Source organism: Pygocentrus nattereri, chromosome 20 (genome assembly GCF_015220715.1).
Source record: "Pygocentrus nattereri isolate fPygNat1 chromosome 20, fPygNat1.pri, whole genome shotgun sequence".
In the NCBI taxonomy this organism is placed as follows: domain Eukaryota; kingdom Metazoa; phylum Chordata; class Actinopteri; order Characiformes; family Serrasalmidae; genus Pygocentrus; species Pygocentrus nattereri.
The window spans coordinates 23,438,725-23,465,911 of record NC_051230.1 but is presented as its reverse complement, the minus strand read 5'-3'; the positions used below and the strand labels follow the sequence as shown (position 1 = coordinate 23,465,911).

General features: G+C 39.9%; 2 protein-coding genes across 2 annotated transcripts in view; one reads left to right on the top strand and one right to left on the bottom strand.

Annotated features, from left to right (window-relative positions):
* Positions 1-826: 826 nt before the first annotated feature.
* iscu (iron-sulfur cluster assembly enzyme) lies at positions 827-4,287 on the bottom strand. The gene is made up of 5 exons (XM_017686940.1): positions 4,148-4,287; positions 2,578-2,691; positions 2,289-2,399; positions 1,928-2,006; positions 827-1,638 (listed from the first exon to the last, which is right to left on the bottom strand). The coding sequence occupies exons 1-5, from the start codon at positions 4,247-4,249 to the stop codon at positions 1,550-1,552; spliced, it is 495 nt and encodes a 164-aa protein (XP_017542429.1). The 5' UTR covers positions 4,250-4,287; the 3' UTR covers positions 827-1,549.
* A 3,053-nt stretch (positions 4,288-7,340) lies between these two features.
* sart3 (spliceosome associated factor 3, U4/U6 recycling protein) overlaps positions 7,341-27,187 on the top strand; it is a 35,608-nt gene continuing 15,761 nt past the window's right edge. Inside the window, exons 1-5 of the mRNA XM_017686953.2 lie at positions 7,341-7,538; positions 15,322-15,448; positions 18,960-19,067; positions 25,140-25,324; positions 27,000-27,105. Coding sequence (XP_017542442.1) covers positions 7,341-7,538; positions 15,322-15,448; positions 18,960-19,067; positions 25,140-25,324; positions 27,000-27,105 — 724 coding nt within the window. The remainder of the gene's footprint in view (positions 7,539-15,321; positions 15,449-18,959; positions 19,068-25,139; positions 25,325-26,999; positions 27,106-27,187) is intronic.

Here is a 27,187-nt window from a genome sequence, read left to right as displayed (position 1 = left end):
CCCTCCAATGTAACCAGAACATTGAGACATTCTTGCAGGAATTCCCCTACAAACTCAAACAGGACACTCCCCTCAGTTGTTAGTGGTTCTGTACTGAGGTCTCATTTTAAGTCAAACCAATCGTCTTTGGAAGGACTGAGCTATGAACAGTGCTTATTACTAAACTCCACTTTTCTTGTCCCTCAGTCAACCCAGACACCTTACAGCCTGGCCCCAGAAGAGGAGACTGAGTGTGTGGACAATGGGACAAACTTCCAGACTGTTCTCTCAAGCACTGCAGTTCCTGTTGGCCCATTGTCCTCCACCAGTGAGGCAGGAATGCAGTTTGGTGCCACTCCTCGAATTCTATCCCAGTCTAGTGACCCAGCATTGGTTGCATTACTCTCTGTGCTATGTGTACTAACAGGGCTTCTGCTGGTGACTGCATTTCTGGTACTGAAAAGCCTTGTGTGGAGAAACCAGAGGATAGTTCCACTCCCATCCTCACTGGGTAGTCAAAGGAACATGAGTTTGTGATACTAGCCAAGTATCGACTATGTCAGTAGACGTCCAGTAAAGTACTTCATGAAGCGATACTTCTTATTCCATATGCATAATTAATAAACAACACTGACTGGGCATTTGCCTCTTTAAAATCTACCCTGGGCCACTCAAGAAGCACAAGCTGATTAATAAATCTAGAACTGTGCACAGTCCTTACGAAATAGACTTATATTAATACAATTATTAAATATTATTTATACTATACTAAATAATCAACATGCTTGTAAAGTACATCCGCTGGAACAGTCATATTTCTTATAAAAATGACAACATCACAGACATATAGATGGTTACTTGAGATTTTTATTAGGCTTATCCAACAGAGAATACAGCATTAGCAATTCACTTCCCATAACTGATGTTGTATATACATAGTTTCATTGTGCGTGTACGACTGCATATCAAAAAACTGCTGTCTTCAAAGAACAGTTAATATCAGTGGACCAATCCGACCAACAAGTGAAATGAAAGATGCTACAGAAATTTACTCAAATATTAATCATTTGTGTTAAAAATAAGCTGGCTTGCACTGTACTATTCATTATATAAAGCCAAAAAGGTCATAATTACCAAAGAAATTGCATTCAAAGATAATCTGTAGTTAGTGGGCCGCTTTTCTGGGCAAGTCAAGACCTGTACTAAATGACAACTCATTCAGGTTCTCAGTTTCAGGTGAAAACCCACTGAATGTCTCATTTTAGCTTAGAACTTTTTTCCCCAGAAAGCTCATGTCTGTGCGTGATTCAGAAAGACACTGAAAAACAAACCCACCCCCCTTTCACAAAGCACTCTAAAATGAATGCTTAACCTTGCCTTACTGCACTCTTACAATGCAAACACCACTTCATATCAAACCATCAACCCAGCAGATTATCTACATACTCAGTAGAGGAGGATGACTATTGTAAGGATATATTTGGTTTGGGCTACACACAACACATTCTGTGCGCAATTACGTGAAAGGATGTCATGGCTTTTGTCTGCAATAGAGACACATCTACTGTGACTAATTTCTAGCCTCCACCACTTCCTCCTCGTCCTTTTGCTTGAGCCTGTAGTCAGCCAGTGCAGCCTTGATGGCGTCCTCTGCAAGCACTGGAAGAGAAAAAGAGAACACAGTTAGAAAGGGTAGTGAAAAGTGAGCTTATATATAATGATTACAACACAATTCTGTTTTTTTTCCCTCCCTTTCCCCAGTTTGGACAATGCAAATGGCAGCTTTTACAGCTAGGCTAAAACATCAGAATTCCAACAGATAGTGTAACTTACTTTAATCCGAGCACAGAAAACTAGATCTAACTGTGCGTAGATGAACGATCAAGTAACTGGCTTTTATGAAGCTAATGGCATCTTAAAGCTACCTGTGATCTTCTGTAAAACTTACTAGAACAGTGAAGCTTGACCGGAGGAAGACACAGTTCTTTAGCAATCTCTGTGTTCTTGATTTTCAGGGCTTCATCAATCTAAAGAAGAGATGAAAGACCATAACTTCTAGCCATTGCAAGGGAGCAAAAACAACACGTTATGAACATTGGCACAAGATACAAGTAAATGTTCATATTCAAATTTTAAGATGACAAGCTTCTACTTACATGTCTCATCTCAAAATCAGTATGATAAATAAACTCCAAAGCTCAAGGACAACCATTAGTCTTACTGTCTTCTCAGAATAAAGCACTCCATATTTATTACTTATGAGTAATGTGTCACTTTTCTTAACATTTACTAAACATGAAAAGACATACCGATTTGCCTTTAACCCATTCTGTTGCCAGGGAACTCGAGGCAATGGCTGATCCACAACCAAAGGTTTTGAATCTGGCATCCACTATCTTTCCATTCTCATCGACCTGGATCTATATTAAAAAAGGCCAGTCTTTATTAAGATCTTAAAACATTCAAAAACATGTACAGCTAAACATCAGAAAACTTTTGTGATATTAAATTGCTTTTCAGCAGTTTAGAAACAAAATACTAATACTAAAATGTAGAGCTGCAAACATTATTATTTTAGTTGAAACGTCAAAGTCATACCTGCAATTTCATAACATCACCACAGGCAGGTGCCCCCACTAAACCAGTCCCCACATTCTTGGAGTTTTTATCCAAAGAACCAACATTTCTTGGGTTCTCATAATGGTCCACCACCTTCAAAATACACCAAACGTTACGAAAGGCAAATATGTGAAAGGTGAAAGTGTAACAATATGTACAGCATGGCACAAACAATCGACTTTTTCCTGCAATTTATTTTAGTTGGTTGATAAACAATACAAAATTTGGTCACTTGTGAACCTACACAACTAAACTACTAACTACCTAAACTACTTCTAATGAACAAGACTCACTGTCATGAGTTTCAAAAGTGTTTTGGAGTTTGTTCCATGAACATGGATTAAGCTTAGTCTTGAACTAATCTGCAGTGCCAATGGTGAATCACCACTGGAAATTCTTTTAGTCTAGGATTAGCCTTAATCTGGACCTGGGAAACTGGCCAATAGTGTCATTTATAATAAATCTGTTTTTGTCTAAAGTGGATGCCTTAGCCATGAACCCCTCTGAGAGAACTGCGCAGCTCCAATTTGCTGAAAGACAAGAGTTTTGTTTCTGGGTTTTTCCAGAGACAGAAGGGGGAAACAGAAGTTGACAAACAAAGGATCATTTCTTTCTTCATACTGAACAGCCCACAATAATAATAATAATAATAATAATAATAATAGAAATGATCTAGGGTTCTGCTGACCAAAAGGTTTCTCCTAAACGCCTTTAGACTCTTAACTTTCGATGGTCGTGTATCTAAAATAAGACGAATATCACAAAATCAGCATTAACGAAGCGTGGGAATGTTTATGGAAATGCATTTGGGATCTTCCTAGCCTCATTGTATAAACCAAAATCTGTTGCAATAGTGAGCAACGTCTCAATAAACAAAGTTACAGACGTTATTGTTATCTGGCGCCGCGGCTGTGTCTATAATAGGATCCATCAGGCTGAATCCGGTTAAATAACACTTTTCCGCCCATGCGAGGCTTAAAGCTAAAGCTTCTTATTCGAAATTTCGGTTCGACCTTAAATGAGGCAGAAGTTACATGTGCGCAAAATTTTACCAAACAGCTGGTGAATAGATGCTAAGAAGCGAAAAAAAGACACCGTTTGAGTTAACACAAAATTACACTTGACAGTGACCATGACCACGATAAACAAAATGACATGGAGGACATCACTGGGGCTACTTGCCCCCTTGAACACACTGAACACCAACACCAGCTACAGTAAAGACTAAACGCATGTCATATGAACTGTCAGTGACAAGCGGACGTTAAAATGTCATATGCGAAGCAGCTAAGCAACCTCAAACCTCAAACCACATATATTTGTTAGTAAGACGGCGCTGTGTGTTTTCTTTTGACGTCTTTCGCGGTTAACGGTGTAAATAAAGCATTGCGGAGTTCTCTTAGCTCGCCACGCTATGCTAACGGAAGCTTGGCTACCCAGACAGCACCGAAACGTTAGGTAACAGTTCGCGTTCAGGCTCAAAAGTGCCCAGAAACACAGCTCGAATTGTGTTTTACTTCAATAAAGTCAATGTCAACGGTGCACTGACCTTTTTATGATAGCAGCAAGCTGCTTTAAACTCTGGTAGCGTCAATGTTCTGCCAAAAAGTCCGAAGGACGCGAAGCACTTCCCCACCGACGACAGCGCCATGTTTACAATGGCGAGACTGAGGAATGAGGGCGTTCAGAAATAACAGCAGGGAGCAGTGACAGGCAGCAGGGGGCGCTGCTTCAGTCAGCTTTACTCAAATATGTCCAAAACTTTCTAGACACCCGCGTGTCTGTCCAACGCTTCTTCCAAATAAAGGGAAACGGTAAAAATGCAAAAATGAGAGTAAAAATGCAAAAAACGAGAGTAAAACCAAATGTGTTGCCTTTATATTTTCATATTTTCAAAAATTTCATAAATAGCTTCTCTAACTTAATTTTATGAGAGATGAACCACAGATTTAGGTTGCTGCTGGTTTCTAAAACGCTTAAAAGTCAGTTCAAGTAATATATATATATATATATATATATATATATATATATATATATATATATGCATGGATGGATGGATATCAAAATGTTTGCATAATTAAGTGGTTAAGATGTAAGGAAAGTCTTTCAGAGTGGTTTAATGTAGATGCTCAGAGTCAGAACTGTTGGGGAGATAAGAACCCAACATCTTGAGAGTCTGATGGCTCTAAAGGCTACGTCACAAACTGTTTTGCCAAGGTTTTGGCCAAAAACACTGAATTAAATCAAGGCTGAGGGGTACATGCAGGGCATTGTACAGTCCCCAAAGAAAACTTGTTTTTTTTTTTTATATTTACCACTGTTTGACAATGTCAGCATTATAAAAACTTCATGTGTTTATAGAACAGAGCCACATTTTGACAATTTGACTGTACACGAGAAACATTTCATAATTCGTGATGTTTTGGTCAGCAATACCAGTAACCGGGGTTTCACCATGAAAGTCCTCTGATTCTACACCAACATCACAGCATAGACTGCTGTGTACAAATGGTTGGATATTTTTGGTGCTAATATAACAGAGTCAATCTCCATTTGGAGGAAAAACCATGTCACAAAGGATGCGGGGCTCAAAAAGATGCTTAATATACTAAGGCACACCTGTACATGAACTCTACATGACCTTTCTATTTCATCGTCACGCTGCATCTGTAAAACAACTCCTCACATAACCAGTTTTCAAAATCTAAGAAACCATTTTTAATATAAAACAATATTTATGAGAGATTTAACTTAGGAATTTGTATGAAATAGATTCATGTTGACTTTTTATATCACTAACAACATACTACATTGACAAAAATATGTATTTTATGTAAATACTTCGTTTGTCACAGAGATTTAGGTCACTGGTGTTACCAGGACTCTTCACATTTTATATTACATTTTTAATTAGGTATTTTCAGCTCCGTTAGACTGCTTTTTGAGGAAGCATCTCAAGGCATGAGAAAGCAAGACCACACTTGCTCATTATATTTAGTTCATGTATTAATAATTTGGTTTACCAGGCAGCACATACCTTCTATGCCACTGGTGTTATGTGCTTTAATGGTTGGGTACTTAAAATTTATTTTAAAAAATGCCAAATATCATTTTTGTTACTGATTGTAAATAGTTTGTAAACAGTTTTAACCAGAATGTCACTGGTGTATAACACCACTGACTATAAAATGTGTTTGGAATTAAGCTCTCCTTTTTGCATACAACAACAACAACAACAACAACAATAATAAATGTTAAATATTAAGATTATTCAGTTTTGGGATGAAAGAAACTGATATACCACTCCAAATTAAACTGAATGTGTGTTTGATGCTGAAAATGTGGCAAAAATTTTACATTTACATTTAAACTTTAAAGATCCCAAACAGTTTTTGAGGCCACTGTGAAAGTATATTAAGGAAATGTGTCCTTCCTTTTCGCTCAGTCCTCATTCACACACAGTCAGGTTCCAGGCAAATGCTGTTGAAAGTCATTGTTGCCAGGTAGCTAGAAAAAGCACACATATTATTTTTTTTTCTCCTTCTCTGTTTCTGGCAGCAGTATGTAAACACTTTGACTTTGTATTTGGAAATATTGACTTGTGTTCACAAAATATTGCAAACTATGCCAAAATAATCACTTTATTTCTAAACATGTAGATTTATTGTTAAAACAATGACTTTGTCAAAAAAAAAAAAAAAGACTTGGTGTCTTGTAATAACTATTATTGCAAATAATTGCTTGCTTTCTTGAAATATAGTAACATATTATTGCAATACAGTGAGCAAGTTTTAAAAAAGCATTATTTTGAGATGCCAAATGAATATTTCAAAAACTGTAGTCAAGTGAATTTGCTCAGTCAATATTTCAAGGATGCGTCATTATTTTGCAATGCTATGTTAATACGTTGAGAAATAAGTTATTATTTCAAGATGCAAAGTTAATATTTGAGAAAGTAAGTCATTATTATGATGTCAATATTTTGATACATTAATCATTTTCACCAAGATACTAAGCTTAGTTCAAGAAGATAAGCCACTATTTTGAGATACTACATCAATATTTTGAAAAAAAAAATATATATATATATATTTATTTTTCCCAGATGTTGGAAGCCTATTTCTGTGGAAGCCCTTTCCTGCCATATACAGGATATGCAGTATATCTATTAGTATCTCAACATTTTTACTTAGCATCTCCGTGACTTATTTTCTCATAATTTCTTACTTACTGGGTCAAAATAAGCTCTTATTTTCAATAATGTTGTTTTCTCCTTCTCCTTTTCTGGCATCAGTGCGTCAAAATTATGATGCCGTATATCTACGTAATGACGTTTTTTACATTTGTCCTAGTTCTTGAACCTGAATGTGCCATTATTTTGACATTGTAAGTCACAATTACAGGTCAAAAGCTCAAAAAAGAACCGGCGAAGAATTTTTATTGTCCTAATTTGGCGGGAATGGGCTTTCTATATGAATCAGTCCTGCGTTGCTATTGGCAGAGACCCCCCTACGTCCCGCCCTCCTCGTTACGGTTGGTTCACATGACCGCGCCTCCTGCGCTATGATTGGCTTGTCGATCATACTCACAACGTGGTACTTGTGAGTTTGATATACTGACCAGTCCAGGCACAGGGACGCAGACCGTTAGCCAATCCTAGTGAGCAGGGGCGGGACTTCTCACAAATACGGGCGGGGGAAAAAAACCCACATAGCTCTGTTACCAGGCAGATCACTCGCAACATGGCGGCCACTGGGAACGAAGGGGAGACGTTATTGCCAGATATTGAGGAGGAGGAGGAGGCCGAGGAAATGGAGAGGGAAATGGAGTCGGAGGACGAAGAGGGGATGGGTGTGGAGAACTCGGACGAAGACGACGAGGGCGACACGTCCGAGGACGAGCGTGAAAACGAAGCAGAGATCCAGCGCTTGGAAGAGCAGGTGGGCTTTAAGGTCTTCATAACCGAGAATGAATGGAGGGAATACGCGCAGCTAAGCTAAGGCCAACACTGTTCGAATCGGTTCTTTTAACTCCGACTCACTTTCATAAATGGCTCCAACCGATTCAACAGTAGAACTTTTTAGTACCCTCACGTCTGATTTATAAGCCCACATATTGTAACAAGAGTGCAATTTCTCCGCTGTTAAACACCTTAAAGGTCCATATGCTAACATCAGGAAGGGTAGGATGGAATCAGTGTAAATTGCTTTCACGTACCGTCGAGTTTCAGAATCGGAGGGTCGATTCCCTCAATCGCACAGCTCTTAAGAATCGGTTCGATAAATTGACTCGCGCTTTACAAGCTAATGCTAGCTTAGCTCTGATGGATGCGCAGTTGGCAAAAATGATGGGAATTGTCACCTTTTTTCATTCACTCCCGCGGGCAAATGAAAACTCCAGTCATGTGTTTTGTCATGCCTTTTGTGAACATTATTTAACTGCGCTTTATTCAGTTTTAGAGAAAACAGAGGTGAGGCAACTTAACCATAGCGTTAGCCAGCGTATATAGCAAAACACTTAGGTTAAGTGACGAGCTGTTTAGCGTCGAGGCTCTGCCTCATTTTCCCGCACGATTAGACTCAAGCGAGGTTTTGGCAGAATCTGCTTAGGTCCGTTATCTGAAAACTTCAGTTTCAGCTCACAAAACGCTGCTGGTACCCCATATAGCCATATGATGAAGTAGCTGGCTATGTCAAGGAGGTAGCCAGGTGCTCTGCCTGGTGCCCTGCTGGATTTAACTAACGTTACATCTGGTCAAACTGCGCGCCATTACCGTGGGCGTGAAAAAACAGACATGTCTTGGATTTAAGGCTCTTCAAACAAAGTATATGAAAATGCATCAGGAAGCAATGAGATTTCTGTAGACTTAGTATCTCAGCTTTTAATATACATACACAAAAGCGAGAGTATATGGAGTGATACTCTTAATGGACATGAAGACAACGGTCTCCCTTACATTGCGCAATGTTGTTGTTTATGAGCTTATTCCCGAGACTCACGCTCTTCTTGTCACAGCTCTTTGTTGGCTGTTAAATGCTTTAAGGATCAAAACTTGTCGTTAGTCCATGTTTTTACAGCCTGGTCATTGCTTGTTTTGAGTGGTTCAATAAGACCAAGACTCATGTAGGTTAGCTCACCATCAGATAGCAGTGAGTGGTGCGCGAGGGATCATGTGTTAATCGTTATCGTGACTTGAGTGTTTGTGATGATGCAAATAAGCACTGATGAAGCACAGTGTTGTTGATGAAAGAGGTTTTCTGCGGGTCTTTTGGTGAATTATGGGGAGTGTTTTACAAACCTGTATTTCTCCGTGAGCGGCATAACGTGAAGTTAGTTGATGTGAATGGAAAATCATGAGTTTTCCCACCATACCTTGATATTCCGAGTGCAGGGTGGTATCAGGGAGAGTCTCTGAGCTAGCTGAGCGTTTTCACACCTTAATGGGAGTGAGAGGTGAAACACGATGTTAGTGGATAATTAATTGGTGTCCTGCCTGCTGGTGGGAGGAGACTTAATCAAAAATCAGACAATGCAAATGTTACTACACTTTACTTATATGTAATAATTAGATCTATGTGTCAATGACATTTGGATTTTCCCCTCTTTTTTTTTTTTTTTTTTTTAAATATTGTGATATTTAAAAGAATGGGACTTGAGGAGTGACGTCGATACCAGTATTTTTCCATGTCAGGACTGTGCTATAGAAACGTCCCTTAGCTCATTCAATTTGCCAGGCTTGACGTTGGCTTAATTTTAGGTTTTAGTAGTGTCCATGCCTTCATATGATCCAGTAATAAACAATATTTGTCTCAAGTGGAGGTAATCTTTAGCCATTTCACACTGAGGATTTGCCAGTGGAATTTAATACCGTGCCATCATAAATAGTTCTGGCTATCATTCAGAATATTTTAAGACTGATTCCAAAACCAGTACCTTGAGTTCAGTGCTGATGCTGACAGGAAATGTTTTTTGATGGAGCATTTTAAATTCCAAAGAGAAAGTGGGTGTGGCTTAACCATATATGAGTGTGCGGTGCTGTAATTGTATACATTTTAAGCACCGTGATGATTTGCAAAGTAATCAAAAAGTGAATGAACATTAATATTAATTAATCATTAAAAATTCTTCTTATTGTTACTTTAATCAAGTAATGAAGAATAACTACCAGGAGTGTTGACTTTTCACACAGGGATTAATACTACTTTGCATAAACCTAGACATTCAAAGCTTATAACAGATATTCTTTACTTTACATGTTGAGGTTTTACAGTGAATCCTTAGGAAAGTGTGTCTCTGATTATTATTGGAGTAGCCTGTTGACTCTCTGCCAAGTTGTTCTGCCTTGACCTAGTGAAACAAAACCTTTGACTTCATATACACCTAACTTGTAACTGCAAATGATTAATTTCTACTTCATATACATTCAGTGTGTAACTGCCTATGTATACCTTATAGTGATGCTCATGAAATGGGATTGAGCCCTAATAGTTCTCTCCTGTGGCTTAATAATCCTGGCTTTGTCACTTGTGGATGCCTTGTTTATCCTTGGGATTGCAAATGTATTGCTAGTTGATTGATTGGTAACATAGATTGTAATAATTTTTTTTTCATTGTTATTGATTTGTAATCAAGTAATCGTGACAGTCTCTCTTTAGTATTGAATTAATTTAGTCAATACTATACGAGTATGCAAATACTGAATTTCGATAGCCGAAATACGTAGCCGCATAATCGTAGAAAGGGTATTTTATCACTCAGTTCTGCTTCTGCTGTAGCCTAAAGCCCTCGTTTTGGTGTATGGAGATGCGCAGCACTTAAATGCCTCCTTGCACAAGCTGATTATTTTTGGGGCTGTAACATGGGAGGATGATGAAATTACTGACTTGACTCTCATTCTCCTCTTATTGCTTTGCAAAGATTCAGATTCCACTTCTGATGCACCAAGCTAGTCATGTGTCATTGTGAACAGCTGCAGGATGGTAATTTGCATAGAATAGTAGGGCATCTGGGATGGAAGTCGTCTATCTAGGTTTATGGTTGTCAGTGAGATTCTGAGTAAGGCAAGCCATTGGTGTGTGTGTGTATGCTCTGGCACTTCGCTTGGGCACAGCTGTGCCTCTCCATAACATCAGACAGCTGATGAGGAGAACACAGTAGACAGGTCCCCTAATCCCTACCCTCACTGTGACTGATGCAAAGGTACAATCCAGGCCTGTATCCATTTGTTTTTTCAGACTTTATCTACTTGTATTTCCATTCTTGTAGTTTTAATTTTTTACAATTTTTTTCATTTGTTTACAATGTGTGCAAAATATTTTTTCCTTCTCCTGTAAAGCTACTTGTTTGGACATGGAACGATTTGTGACGATGTATAACAGGGATTATCACTAGCTCCTGCCCGTTGCGGAAGTTTGTGGCAAATACTAATTTTAAAGGGATAATAATTCAGAGAACCAATAATATCAGCCTGCATGACTTTTGTTGTCACTCTTTTTAAATCCAAACAACTTTAACTCACTGTCTTAAATAATATAATCATTGTTTATCTTCTTTTAAAATTCTGGAGTTTTGTATTTTTTGGGCTGGGTTGCATAAGTTTGTACCTAAGTTTGTGCATAAAATCTTTAAGACCTTACATAACACTAATTAGTTTCAGATCTTTTTACCAACTTACTAATTAGTTTCATGTCTTTTTACTAAATTTGGGTGCGCCACAAATTGTAAGTCATGTCTTAATTAGTAATGACTAACTAAAGCCTACATTGCTTCAATATGACAATTCAAAATGTATCTATAACGAGCTGCCATGGAAATGCAAAGGCAGCTTCTAATGGCCTTTTCTTCTCATGAGCTTCGTGTTTGGAGTGAAAACCAGGGTCACTATTAGGGTTGTAAGTACAATCACAGCATATAGCATTTAATTTTTATCTTAGTCAGCCTAAAAATCATGCTTTTGGTCTTTTGATGTCATCTGTGATGTTGCTTTTGATTCCCCTAACATTTGCACCTACACTGTGTGCACAATTATTAGGCAAGTCTTATTTTTGAGGATTATTTTTATTAATGACCAACTACAGCGCTCTCGGTTAATCCAAAATGTTAATAAACCTCAAACATGAATGTTTACGAAAAATAAAGTGAAGTTGTGGCTTTCTTAGTAGAATATCTGTATGTGCACATTTATTGGGCAAATATATTGCTGCAGAATTATTACACAGCTAAATTAAAAACATACATTTTCCCATCTCACTTTTTTATTTTCATCTGTTCAAGTGAGAATTATAAACAAACAACTCAAAGCTTTCCAATGAACATTTCTGAGAAATAAAAAAAAAAATGTGACCAATATAGCCACCCTTCTTTTCAATAACAGTGATAAGCCTTCCATTCATGGAGTCTGTCAATTTCTTGATCTGTTGACGATCAACTTTTTGTGCAGCAGCAACCACAGCCACCCAGACACTGTTCAGAGAGGTGTACAGTTTTCCTTCACTGTAAATCTCCCGTTTAAGAATTGCCCACAAGTTCTCAATTGGGTTCAGGTCAGGTGAGGAAGGGGGCCATGTCATAAGTTTTTCATCTTTAATGCCTTTACTGGCGAGCCATGCAGAGGAGTACTTGGATGCCTGTGGTGGAGCATTGGGCTGCATAAAAATCATTCTCTTTTTGAAAGATGCAGATTCTTCCTGTACCACTGCTTAAAGAAAGTGTCTTCTAAAAACTGTCAGTAGGCTTGGGAGTTGATTTTGAGCCCATCTTCAACCTGAAAAGGACCAACCAGCTCATCTTTAATAATACCAGCCCATACCAGTACCCCACCTCCACCTTGTTGGCGTCTGACTCAAAGTGGAGCTCTGTCCCGTTACTGATCCAGCCACGGGCCCATCCATCTGGTCCGTCAAGAGTCACTCTCGTCTAATCCGTCCATAAAACCTTTTGAAAGATCTGTCTTCACATTCTTCTTGGACCAGTCTAGACACTTCAGCTTATGTGTCTTGTTCATGGTCTTCCTTCCTTATGTCTCTGAGCGCTGAACATCTTGTACTTCTTGGTACTCCAACTAGGTTGCAGTTCTGGAATATGACAGAACTGGAAGATAATGGGTTCCTGGTAGCTTCACGCTTGATTCTTCTCAAGTTCTTGGCAGTTATTTTGCGTCTTTTTTTTTCTCAGCACGTTTCTTGCGACCCTGTTGACTATTTGCAACAAAACGTTTGATGGTTCTGTGATCTCGCCCCAATATCTTAGCAATTTCAAGAGTTCTGCATTCCTCTGAGAGACTTTTGGTAATTTAACTTTTCAGAGTCAGTTCAATCTCTTTTTTGGCTAATTTTGCCTAAAGAATAAAGCTGCCTAATAATTATGCACATCTTGATATGGGGTGTTGACCTCCTTAGGCCACATCCTCCCTCATTACACAGATACACATCACCTGCTATGCTTAAATCCATTAAGCATTCAAGTTTATCCAGCTTGGAGTTAGTAAATATGCCTAAAAATGATGACACAGTGTACTTATGAGGAGGTGTAAATGTTTAGCAAGCTCCTCAGCATAACCAGTGTGCAGGAGTCTGTTTGGATTTAATAATTTGCAAACCTGAACTTAGTAAAGGAAAAAAGTGTCATAACTAGCCTATGTTTGAACTTGAGTACAAATGGTGCAGCCGGCCCCAGACTCTCCAGTTCAGCCTGTATTGCTGCCATAGTAAAAGGAGTGCCTCATTGGGTTCTCCAGTGGCATGCCTTTGTGAGGCAGGTGTCATCAGTCTGATCAGCAGAGGGTCAGTGTGGCTGCTGGATTTCATTCCAGTCAGCTCTGATGTGCATCTAATATAACTAATTAAAAAGACAGAACAACTTATAAAACAAGTGGAATCAAGTTGTGCTTCTTAATTAGAACGAAAACCTGCTTCTCTGCTGGCTCTTGTATAATAAGGTGACCTCTGGTCTAAGGTTTTGCCTTATTGAGAGATTGAATTCCAGAAGTTCTAAAACCAGAAAGTCACTAAGTATTGAAACAGAGTAAATGCAGATCAGTCATCCAGTGTCATTATCTAAATTATGCATCTTTCCGCCTTTGATTGTGATTGTTGGTGATAGTTCACATTAAGTAATTCCAGCTCTTCCTGAATGTTGTGGAAAATCTCTTTCAAGCTTGAAACAGAAGCGGTTTCTCATAAACGTTTCCAGAATGCCCAGCAAGAATGTTAGCAACCAGTTGGTGCATTGTACTGTTGTGTATATGTGTAGTGTTGTATCTAAAAAGGAAAGCTTGAAATTTAGAATTTAAAAAAGTTGATTTTCTCTTGTTTTTATGATTGAATTGGTCAGGAATCCACACGAGTTCTTTAATTCCTTTGGGGCCTAAAGGGTTAAAGAAACAACCACTAAAAATCCTATTGTGGCAAAAATGATGACCCATTTAGGGGGACCATTTGATCAGATTTTCATCAAGGTGTGTGTGTGTGTGTGTGTGTGTGTGTGTGTAGTGTATTTTAAGAGGGGTATTCTTGTAGTTGTGTAACATTACCACAGTATCACTGTTACAGACTACCTGCTAGTATACCCGTGATTTTCATCGCTTCAGGTTTTTGGTTTTAGATGCCTTTCTGTTTAAGAAGGGGTTTTGATGATGTGCAGAGGTAGTTGACTGATCAGACACCAGCGGTCTGAGTGTATCATTTTCATGACTCTGTTTTTATGGTGATTGTGCTGCCTTATTAAAGCTGCATCTCTGACTCACTATTAGACATGCCCTTTAGGGGCAGTAAATGTGATGATATGCTGTTGTCACTACACAAAATCATGTCCCAGTGTGCTTTCAACACAGACATGGTTAAAATGTCTAGAATAAGGCCACCGAACAATGCGTCATTAAATGGCCTATTATGACATTATCTTACTTTTACAGTTTTTTCACAAGTTGTTTTATTTTCCCCTCATGTACCTTATTATATAATTTGTATAAACGCTTAAACAGTGCAGTTGAACTCATCATTCTGCCATTTTCCTTTTTGTATTAAAGTTGGCATGAAATTGGAAATCATAATACATTTTCCATCTCTATCATGACATACTTTGTAACATTTCTCAGAACTCACCGATTGCTTGGTGACCGGTGGGGGTTGAAAAGATATTGTTCTTGCCTGCTGTCGCATGCTGACAATCAAAAATCAGAAAATGTTTTTTTTTCTGACATTTTATGATAAATACTACTTTGGTATTTTAAGTGATATATAATGAATTGACGTTGTTACTTCATTACTCACCTGAGTAATGAAGTAACAAAGGGGTGAAAAAGCTCAGTTTTGAGCTACCTTGATGGAGGACTTCTGTACATTCCTGCCAGGATAAGGAGGGTAAAAAAATCTCTAATAATCGAACTGTTTCCCCCCTCCTCCTCTTTTTTTTTTTTTTTTTTTTTTTTTTAAATGCGTGGCTTTGTCTTCAGTCATTATATTGGCATAGAAAGTTAGTTTTTATATTCACAAGCTATTTTGTCATCACCCCGCCCCTAATTTTGAGAGAAGTTAAAACAGAGCAAACACAGACAAAGATCTCTCAATCAAAACCACCCATATTGTTCTTTATTTCGCAGGAGTAACACAGTGATTCAGGAGCCCACAGCTAAAAGCATTAAGAGAATGACAAAATAAGCTGATGACCCTTTTAACTTTCTGCCCATTTTTGATACTAACATCTATACCCTTTGTGTCTTTGCAGCTGTCGATCAATGCATTTGATTATAACTGCCATGTGGACCTGATTAAGCTGCTGAGGCAGGAAGGGAAGCTGCACAGACTGCGGAAGGCCAGGCAGAAGATGAGCGAACTCTTCCCTCTTACTGAAGGTGAGCATACAAATCAATACAAATCAATGGTTCTCACTTAAGAGAAAATTTAACCAACATACAAACTTCCATTTTTTTCACCTCAAGCACATGAAGTGAAGGAAGTGTTGACCAAATACTTGACACTCACTCTTTTACAAATGTAAAAACAGGCATCAGACACATCATGTGGTTGTTAGTATAAAACAAGACGATATAATGTATGTAGTCTAATGTGCAGTAGGCTGGTGAAACTTTAACTCTCAGCCTAATGCAAAATTAAAAATTCTCCTCCAACAGCCCAGTAAATTGTAGATAGAGATGGTAGAATGTTATGTTTCATTTTTTTAATCGTGATTCTGAAAACTTTTCTTTTTTTGGTGACTAAACTTTAGGATGCTGTATTTTTAATTAAGTCACTTGACTTAAGATGGCTGTTGGAAAGTAGGCTTCTCAAATGATCTGTTTCTCTGCAGGAAGAAACACATCACTGTGCAAAAGTCTGAACACCCTTTAGGTAATTACTTGTCAGAACTGCCATCAAATACAAGTTACTGATTTTTCAGGAGTTATTTCTGAGGAGATTAGACATACTTGCATCCACATGCATAAGGAAGGAGATAGTCCAAGATAATAAGTGAATAAAACTGTAGTTTAAAAAATGGCTAAAAGATATAAAGAAAGTGTAACTCCTAACAACCATGCAAGATCTGATAGACCACCAAAACGGTCCGCATCAGATAAAGAGCACCTTTTGTCTAGGACAACAAGTCATGACTATTTTCAGAATTGTTTATTTGGTGTATTGTGACTTCGATCGATTAGTTGGGAATCAAAAACATGCAGGTAGTCTAGCAATAATGTTTAATTCAGGCAATTAAAATACAAGGATCGTTTTTCCTTTATAAAATATAAAACATCTACCCTGTCTTATTCATATGTTCTAAAAGGAGCTTTTATTTTTTTATTTTTTAATTAACACAGCTACAGATTTTTTGCATTGCTCCTGAAAACTCAAAACCTTGGCTGCAGAAACAACAAAGGAACACGCTCAAGTATTGTATTTCCCCTCTAATGTTAAATCAAAAATGAAATGAAGCTTCTGTCTGGTTCACTGCATCATGTAATGAAACATGATATTGCTCATCACATGCTAAAAGTCCACTCATCGACCATGTCAGACATGGTGACCTAAAATAGCTCAGCACATGTGAAATGGCAGTAACTGTGGATGTGATGTCAATTTCAGATGTTTTTAGTAGCTCACGTTCAAATTCTGAAAGTAGAATTTAGAATAGAAACCTTGAAGTTAACCTAAGTGACCATTACGTTCTGTTTTTGTGTGGACGGGAAACCAGAGAACAAAACTAAACTCATCTGAGCTGGTCTGTGTATGTTAGCATAAAAGCAGCCCTGGTAAGCATGTAGTTTAGGAGATCAGTTTTTTTTTACTTTTAATAAGATTAATATCCCCCCATATCTAGTTTCTGCCTTGGATGCACTATTTATTCTTTCTCATATGCCGCCTGATTGTGTTGCCTTTTTTTTTAAAGTGGGATATGAGAAAAGCTCCACTTTGACAAAAACATCACATGTATTTCTGTCTTTCCTTCAACTACGAGAAGGCAACTCAGTGTTATGAGTCTGAAAGGAGGTGTAGCTGTTCCTTAGAAAAGTAGTCCAAACCTCATTAGATCATGAGAGGCAGAAAATGCAATTTCCAAGACTGAACTTTGAAAATTTGGAAGAATATCTCTACAGATTTCTGAAAAACTTAAAGCAAGTCTCCTGAAAAGAACAGAAGCTGTAATAAAATAATAATAAAAAATTATATAAAAAAAATTTGGAAAGGTATATTTAGTTGTTGACAGTTATGTGTAATTATTTATTGAATGTTTTGTTTCCTGAAGCTAAAAAATGAATAACTTGTACTTGGCGGTCATTTTGACTGGAAATTAAATAAAAGAAGGGTGGTCTCTGACTTTTGCACAGTACTTTTTTCATATTCACATATTCAGTTGAATTGGCTAGATTGGCTGAGATTGGATTTTTCTTTCTGCTGTATAGATAGTTATTTGTGAAATGGTTTACTTGAGATGTAAAGTACATAATCGCTGATTGCTGATGGGGGGGGGGCAAACAAGTATAACTAATTTTCCTTCGTACCACATGCTGATCAAAATGGGAGACTTCTCTTTTTGCAAGCTATGAAAACATTTTATGTTCAGAAAGCTTTGTTTGTATAATGGGCTATTCATTCAGTCAGGCCTTTATTTTGATGTGATCATGCCTCCTCTCAGTGTTGTAGAAACCTCAGTGTCGTGACTACTGCTTTTTTTTGTTCTGAAATCTCTGACTGTGGCTTCAGGACAAACTGTACTGTTCTGTAGCTGGGATCTTCTGTATTATTTCATTTGCTGTGCAGAGTAAAAGATTCTGGTTACATAAGATGTGTATTTTAGAAGCAAAAGAACAATGGTAAAGATCTGCTGTACTTGTACCTCACTGTGTGGCATTTTGGTGCTGTCTGAAGTGTATGTAGCCTATAGATTGCTAGTCCCTGCTCACCCCAGGGTCAGTGATTCATACAGATGATTCAGGTCGCCAGGTAATTTCCAAACCTACTGGAAGGGAGAGTTCTTTACAGGAGAGAGGGAGATAAATAAATAGATACATTACAACATATGGTTTATTGGAGTTTGAAACAGAAAAAATTTAAAAAGGGAAGCAAAAATTTTTTGTCAGTGGTCCACATACACTACAGCACCAAGTGCAATTAAGTAGGGATAATTTTGCTCTTTGGCTCTCTAATGAAACTTGCTCAGTGTTCTTTAAAGGGCCCATATCAGGTCCATTAAACTACTTATTTTATTGATGACTTTGTTTGGGGATGTGACAAAAATCAACATTTTTGCGTATATCTACCTGTTCAGCCTTCAGCAGTTTGTTGCCACTTGTTCACACTGAAGTTAAAAGGCGCTTTTCATTCTGAACTGCCTTTTGAACAAGGTACAATGCAAGGCAGCCAGTCAGAAGCTCCTTTATGTGTGTGAGCTCTAAAAGCACAGCAACATAGCCATTTTCTAGCCTCTCTTTATCCCTTAAACAGACTATTTGACACACAAATGAGCACAAATGTTATAAGTGTGCTTCAGGGAGAAAATAAAATGCAAGAAATGTGTAGGATCTGGGCTCTTAAGTGCTGATGCTCAGAAAAGCACATTGGAACATAAATTATCATGATGATTAAGTGATACTGTTTTGATCCCACATCTGGGGAAATTATTAATAATGATACATTTCCCAATATAGCTCACCACTGGTTTGAAGTACAGCTGGGTGATATGGCAAAAAGATATGTTACTTTAAGTGTAATGATACAATATTTCATATTGTTTTTTCTGATGTCATACAGGTTGGAACAGAGGATGGAAACAAAAATTAGTGCAATTATTTGTATTTTTAGCATTTCAAATACTGTAAATCCAGATATGTTGTGTAGCACTAGCTTATTGCATCTGGTTGATTGCAGAGATTTGGCTGGACTGGCTGAAGGATGAGATTGGTCTGATCGAGGGCGAGGAGGCAGAGCGGGAGAAGCTATACGAGCTTTTTGAGAAAGCTGTGAAGGACTACATCTGTAAGTTTGCACCCATTTTGAATTTTTAAAAATTATTTATTTATTTTTAAACAAGGTGTCTAAATAACATCAATTAGATTTTTGTTGGTAACCATTCTGGCTCAGTCTCCTGGTAGCAGTTTGTAATTCCGTTTGACAGTGACATTTTGGCACTGAGTACGTAATGAGTAGCTCATTAAATTCGTTGCACCTGATCTGCGGTGGGTTTAAGGTGTTACAAAGTGCTGTTAATTTTACATTTCTGATCAGTAGAAAAGTCATCTGCGCTAATAGCGTAAAGGGAAATTCCACAGTTTTTTGAGTCCTTTGTGTTGGCTTACACTAACAGTCAATATCTATCTCTTTTCACAACTAGAGCTGCAACTAACATCTGCTTTAATATTAATTTGTTGAGCCCATCATCCAATCCAACTAGTTAGGAACTGAAAACCTGCAGATATCAGTCTGGCAGTACTGTTTCACTCATTAAATTAAGATACAAGGTTTTATCTTAATAAAAAAAAAAACTAAATTTTCTGCATTGCTCCTGAGAAATCTACTTTTGGGTGCAGCAACAATAAAGTGACAAGTCAATTTTTCCATTGCAGTCCAAGATTTGTTTTTCCTAGATTTCTCCTCTAATGATAAAGCAAAATTAATGAAGTAGCTTCTGTATGGTCAATAACATCATGTAATGAAATGATATGACTGATCATACAAACTCTTTGACGTAAAGCTCCGTTTTTTTTGTGTGGACAGGAGGTTAGAACCCAGAGGAAAAAAAAAACTAAAACCATCCAACCTAGTCTGTGGGTTACACAATCCTGTTCTGTCCCACTTTTATATTTCCCTTTGTGATGTAACTGGGAAGCGTAAATATCATTAAGCCAGCTGATTTTATAACTTGTTTCCTTGCCATTGCATATACAAAAAATTACTGACACCCTTCTTTTGCTAATGTTCTTATTCATTGTTGCGCTTGTTAAACAGGGCAGCAGCCTTCCACCCACGGAATGGTCCTCTCACGAAGCATGAACAGGGGTTTTATGATTTACATCAGTTATTAAAAACAAAACGGATGAAGCATAGCTACAGTAACAGTGGTTTGATGTATTGGACTTGATGTATTGAAGCCATTTTAATATTTTAACAAGACCTGATTTAATAACCCTACAGCAAAAATGACCAGACCACACTTAAAAGAACCGAACCTTACCAAAGGCTACCAAGCTATTCTAAGTTAAAGTTAGCTTCTGTTAACGAACTTGGTTTCTTGGTTATCACATAACCCGGCATGCTGAAATGGAGAAGAGTGCCACAGACACTGATTGAGAGGATCCTTAGTGTGTCAGTGTAAGGAGCATCCTGAATATCTTGAGTCATTTTATGTAGTAAACCAATTCAGAACAGTACGATAATGCGAAAAGTACCCACCCAACAGTGGCCCAGCGATCAGAAACTGACCACTGTTAAAGCGCTGGAACACAGAAAAACTGCTAAAGTCAAATACACTGAGAAGACAAGTGCAAAGATCATGTATATGCTTTCTTTTTCAACCCATCTTTTTTTTTAACATGCTGTATTTGAGGCTTTGGGGTATTGGTAATTTTGGCTTTGTCATCCATCCATCCATCCATCCATCCATCCATCCATCCATCCATCCATCCATCCATCCATCCATCCATGGTTCGGGTCGTGGGGGCAGCATCCTAAGCAATGAGGCCCAGACCTCCCTTTCTCCAGCCACTTCCACTAGCTCTCCAAGGGGGATTCTGAGGCGCTCCCAGGCCAGCTGGGCGATATAGTCACGCCAGCGTGTCCTGGGTCTTCCCCAGGGTCTCCTCCCAGGTGGACTTGCCTGTGACACCTCCCAAGGGAGGCGTCCAGGAGGCATCCTAACCAGATGCCCGAACCACCTCAGCTGGCTCCTCTCGACGCGAAGAAGCAGCGGCTCTACTCCGAGTCCCTCCTGGATGACCGAACTTCTCACCCTATCTCTAAGGGAGAGTCCAGACACCCTGCGGAGGAAACTCATTTCGGCCGCTTGTATTCGCGATCTTATTCTTTCGGTCATTACCCAAAGCTCATGACCATAGGTGAGGGTGGGAACGTAGATCGACCGGTAAATCGAGAGCCTTGCCTTATGGCTCAGCTCTTTCTTTACCACAACAGACCGGTAAAGAGCCCACATCACTGCTGACCCAGCACCAATCCGCCTGTCAATCTCCCGCTCCCTTGTACCATCACTCGTGAACAAGACCCCGACATACGAACTCCTCCACTCCTCCACCATGGTCTTGGATTTAGAGGTACTGATTCTCATCCCGGCCGCTTCACACTCGGCTGCAAACTGATCCAGCGAAAGCTGAAGTTCGCGGCCTCATGTCCCCAATAGGACCACATCATCTGCAAACAGCAGTGATGTGGCCCTCAGGTCACCAAACCGGACACCCTCCATCCCCTGATTCTATGAATAGAATCGGTGACAAAGGGCATCCCTGACGGAATCCAACTCTCGCTCGGAAGGAGTCTGACTTACTGCCGGCTATGCAAACCAAACTCCAGCTTTGTTTGTACAGGGCCTGAATGGCTCATAGCAAAGAGCCATGTACCCCATACTCCCAAATCACCTCCCACAGAATACCCCGGGGAACACAGTCAAATGCCTTCTCCAGATCCACAAAGCACATGTGGACAGGTTGGGCAAACTCCCATGAACCCTCCAGAATCCTGGAGAGGGTGAAGAGATGGTCCAGTGTTCCACGACCAGGGCGGAACCCGCACTGCTCCTCCTGGATCTGAGGTTCGACTATAAGCCAGACTCTTCTCCATTACCCCTGCATAGACCTTACCAGGGAGGCTGAGGAGTGTGATTCCCCTGTAGTTGGAACACACCCTCCGGTCCCCTTTTTTAAAAAGAGGCACCACCACCCCAGTCTGCTAATCCAGTGGCACCGCCCCCAATGTCCACACAATGTTGAAAAGGCATGTCAGCCAAGACAGCCCCACAACATCCAGAGCCTTGAGGAACTCAGGGAGGATCTCATCCACCCCTGGAGCCTTGCCACCAAGGAGCTTCTTAACTACCTTAGCGACTTCGGCATCAGTAATGGACAAGCCTATTCCCATGTCCCCAGACTCTGCTTCCTCACTGGAGAACGTGTCGGTGGAATTGAGAAGGTCCTCAAAGTATTCCTTCCACCGCCCAATAACGTCTTCAGTCGAAGTCAGCAGCACACCATCTCCACTATATACAGTGCTAGTGGCACACTGCTTTCCCCTTCCGAGTCGCCTGACGGTTTGCCAGAATCTTTTCGGAGCCGACTTAGTCACTTTCCAAGGCCTCACCAAACTCCTCCCATACACGGGTTTTAGCCTTGGCGACGACTGAAGCTGCAGATCGCTTGGCCTGTCGATACCTGCCAGCTGCCTCTGGTGTCCCACAGGCCAACCATGCCCGGTAGGACTCCTTTAGCTTGACGGCATCTCTCACCTGGGGTGTCCACCACCGGGTTCGAGGATTACCACCCCGACAGGCACCAACTACCTTACGGCCACAGCTACGGTCAGCCGCTTCAACAATGGAGGAACGGAACATGGCCCATTCTGAGTCAATGTCCCCCACTGCCCCCGATATCTGGTCAAAGTTCTGACGGAGGTGTGAGTTGAAGATCAATCTGACAGGTTCAACTGCCAGACGTTCCCAGCAAACCCTCACTATACGTTTGGGCTTGCCTGGTCTGACCGGCATCTTCCCCCACCACCTGATCCAACTCAGCACCAGGTGGTGATCAGTTGACAGCTCAGCTCCTCTCTTTACCCGAGTGTCCAAAACACATGGCCGCAAGTCCGCTGACACGACTACAAAGTCAATCATTGAACTGCGGCCTAGGGTGTCCTGCTGCCATGTGCACTTATGGACATCCTTGTGTTGAAACATGGTGTTCGTGATGGACAAACTGTGGTTTGCACAGAAGTCCAAAAACTGAACACCACTCGGGTTCAGATGAGAGAGGCCATTCCTCCCAATCACACCCCTCCAGGTCTCACGGTCATTGCCCACGTGAGCATTAAAGTCCCCCAGTAGGACAATAGAGTCTCCAGGAGGAGCACTTTCAAGCACCCTTCCCAAGGACTCTAAGAAGGCTGGGTACTCTGAACTGCTGTTCGGTGCATAAGCACAGAAAGCAGTCAGGACCTGTTCCCCAACCCGAAGGCGTAGGGAAGCTACGCTCTCGTCCACCGGAGAAAACCCCGACATACAGACACAGAGTCGAGGGGCTATGAGAGCCCACACCTGCCTGCCGCCTCTCACCATGGGCAACTCCAGAAAAGAATAAAGTCCAGCCCCTCTCAAGGAGATTGGACCCAGAGCCGACTATATCTAGCCGGTATCTCTCAACCTCGTGCACCAACTCGGGCTCCTTCCCCGCCAGTGAGGTAACGTTCCAAGTTCCAAAAGCCAGTTTCAGCAACCGAGAATCAGAACACCAAGGCCCACGCCTTCGGACACTGCCCGATCCACAAAGTACCGAACCCCTACTACTGCCCCTCCCATTGGTGGTGGGTCGATGGGAGGGGGGACTCATGTAACTCCTTCGGGCTGGGCCTGGCCGGGCACCATGAGTAAATGCCCGGCCACCAGATGCTCGCTGGCGAGCCCCTCCCCCAGGCCTGGCTCCAGGGTGGGGCCCCGGTAACCATGTTCCGGGCAGGGTACACAAGTCCTGTTTTTGTCTTTTCATAGGGGTTATTATGGATCACACTTTTTGTCTGACCTGTCACTTAGGACCGGTTTGCCATGGGAGACCCTACTAGGAGCTTTTGCTCCAGACAACATGGCTCCTAGGATCATTCAAGCACGCAAACCCCTCCACCACGATAAGGTGGTGATCCATGGAGAGGGCCTTTGTCTTAAAAAGTTATTCAAAAGCACTGCATGTGCTTTTTTTTTTTTTTTTTTTTTTTTAATATAAACTGTGCAGCAGCCTTGTCAAGGTTCCCCATAATGTAATGGTTTCTGTTTACCTCCTGGTAAATTCCTGGGATTTGTACACGGTCTTGTGCTGATAGATTGCCCAATAAATCTTACCTGGATTTCTAGTCTAGTTTGCAGCTTAACCTGTTTAATTGCTGTGTGAAATGGTACATGTAAAAGGGGCTAGTGACTCATAGGGCTGTGCTGGTAACTAGTTGGCGCACTCTAGAGAGAGAGGAAGGAGTGCATTGCACGTTTTCAATTAATTTATTAAATTAGTTTTACTGTGTCTATTGGAATTGGATAGTTTCCATGCTGTTGTATAATTAATATACTAGTTACAGTGCCCTTCACAAGTATTAGCAGACCTATGTAAAACAGACGGTTAAAAAAACATTATTTGTCTTTTATTTTATTCAAAATGGTAACAAAAAATCTAAACTTTATTTGGAGAAAAATATTGAATCTCATTATGAAATATTTTCCTGAATCTGTGTCTTCCAAAACTCTTGGCACCCTCATTTTGGAAAGATAACAGCTCTGAGTCTTTTACTTAAACACCTGGCAAGGGATCTAAAACCATTTCTTCGTAAAGAACCTCTCCTGATCCTTCAGAATTCAAGGTCCAGGATTGTGGACTTCCCACAGATTTTCTGCTTGGTTTAGTTCAGGGGACTGGGATAGCCATGGTAAAACCTTGATTCTTTGGTTAGTAAACCGTTTTTTCTTTTTTTGAGGTATGTTTTGGATCAGATGGAAGATCTGACCCCAGTCCAGTGAAAGCTTCCTGGCTGAGACAGGTTTTTGATGGATCTTGCTGGAGTTTGATAGAAAGAACATGACTTTATGTATGCAGACATTCTCAGTACTGATGACATGTCGTCATACTCTGGAAAATTTACTGTGGCATAATTTATCATGCTAATGATAAAATTTTATTCTGTGGCCCACCCGTACCAACAAGCACAGGCCTAGTGAATGGCAAAGCAAGCAGTATTGATTTTAGAGGCAGAGTTCTTATATACACAGTGTTATACAGAGCTTTGAGGGTAAAATGTAATTTTACTGAGTGTACTATTATTTAGTGCCATTTCCCTGTTCCCTCACTCTAACAGGTCCTGATATCTGGTTGGAGTATGCACAGTACTCTATAGGTGGGATGGGGGCTCCTGGGGGCATTGACAGAGTGCGCGCCATCTTCGAGAGGGCTCTGACCGCTGTAGGTTTGCACATGACCAAAGGAGCCGCCTTGTGGGAGGCCTACAGGGAGTTTGAGATCGCCATCCTCTCCACTTTACAGGTATCAACATGAACTCCTATCATCCTGGTTGCTTTTGGCATCTTAATATCAGATGTGTGCAATTAGAGCTGATCCTAAATGCTGACTAGGATGCAACAAACTGTAATAGATGTGTATTGGCTATTATTTACTTAACGAGCTAATTGAACCTTCATGTCTTTTTTGTTTTCCTCTCATTTTGCTTCAGTCACCATCTGTACAACAAGCAGCTTCTTCTTTTATGGTTCCAGAAAGCAATAGAAGCCATAACAAAAACCATGTTGCCCAGATAGACTTTTGTGCTTAAACATTATAGAGTAATATAATGTGTTGACTTGCTTCCAGAATCACCTTTGACAACAACTAACCAACTGAGAAGACTGATAATTGCAGTGTTAATGCTGTATAAGTGTGGGCTGTGTGTTACAGGGTTTGCTTTAGGGCTCCTAGAACAGTCCCAAATTTAGGGATACCTGATAATTAAAAGTGCCTGTTTCAGTTATTGTTTGTTCTTTGTAAATGGCAGGTGTGTATGACAGGAAATTAGATGGAAGATTAAATGTTGACCTGAGTTCCGATGGGATTAAACATCACTGTCCTGACCCTGAACATCCACCTGGTGTACTTTGTTCAGCTACCATTAAACTAATGTAAATAGCAAGATGGGCATTAGTGAATATTACAGGATATTATATATGTTTTAGAGTAGGGTTGAATGTCCATGCTCTGCTCTGCTTTAATTGAAGTTTAACCTTCTCTGATGTCTGTGTTTGATCAGCCAGAACATAGGAATATGACATAAGGATGTTATGACTAGTGTATACTGTGGGAAGATTGTGGGCATATTAAGTTTGTTATGGCTATGTTATGGTTGTATTATAATTACATTGTAAAAATAGTTGGGGGTATGAGTATATTGTGGAAACTTTATGTGTAAGAAACTTTTATTGTAAGAATATTTTGGGTATGTTCTCAATGCATTGTGAGAATTTTATGGGTATATTATGATTATGTAGTGAGTAGCATAGCTATGTTGTAGATATTTTAAGATTTGAAAGGTATTTAATGACCATTTTATGAGAATATTATGGGAACATAATAGATATATGTGTATATCATGAGATTTTTATTTACATTGTGAGAATGTTATGGATAAATTGTGAGAATGTTGTGAGTATTGAGTATCATAAGAATGTAATGAGTGCATTGTGAAAATAGTGTATATTGTGGCTTTAGAAAAATATTACAACACATGTGTTATGGGTGAATTATGGGTAAATTGTTAATGTTTTGAGTATAGTTATACTATACTGGTTATTTTGTGAGATTATTTATGCTATGGTTGGTATAGTGTGGTGGGTATCACCTCTGCCCTCTACGCTGTAGACTGGGAATCAGTCCCCACCTGGGTAAGCTATACCATTTATACCAGTAAGGGTCCTTGGGCAAGACTCCTAACACTACCTTTGCCTACCTGTGTAAAATGATCAAACTGTAAGTCGCTCTGGATAAGAGAGTATATTGTGAGTACAATTGCAGTAATATAGTATGAGAAGAATATGGGTAGATTATGCAAACATTGTGCAAAAATTGTGGGTATGCTGCAAGTGTGCTGTAGCTATGCTGGTAATATTAATAGAATATTGTGAGAATATTAATAGTATATTGTGAGAATATTATGTGTTTTCTGTTGTAGCCTCCTCCCGGCGGTGTTGCGAGTCCAGAGCAGCAGGAGCAGCTGAATGCTCAGCTCGAGAGAATCCACACACTTTTCAGACGCCAGCTGGCCATTCCTCTGATGGGTGAGGGGTGTGTTTTTTTTTATCTCTGGCTCTCTGACTCTCTGGCCCTCTCTGATGAGGGATATTCTTCTTTTTTTGCCTA

Excerpts from the sequence above, each read along its gene's own strand:
- iscu (XM_017686940.1), bottom strand. The coding sequence starts at position 4,249 with ATGGCGCTGTCGTCGGTGGGGAAGTGCTTCGCGTCCTTCGGACTTTTT. Across the intron at positions 2,692-4,147 it reads CTTGCTGCTATCATAAAAAG|GTGGTGGACCATTATGAGAA; the intron begins GTCAGTGCACCG and ends TGTATTTTGAAG. Across the intron at positions 2,400-2,577 it reads GTGATGTTATGAAATTGCAG|ATCCAGGTCGATGAGAATGG; the intron begins GTATGACTTTGA and ends TTTTTAATATAG.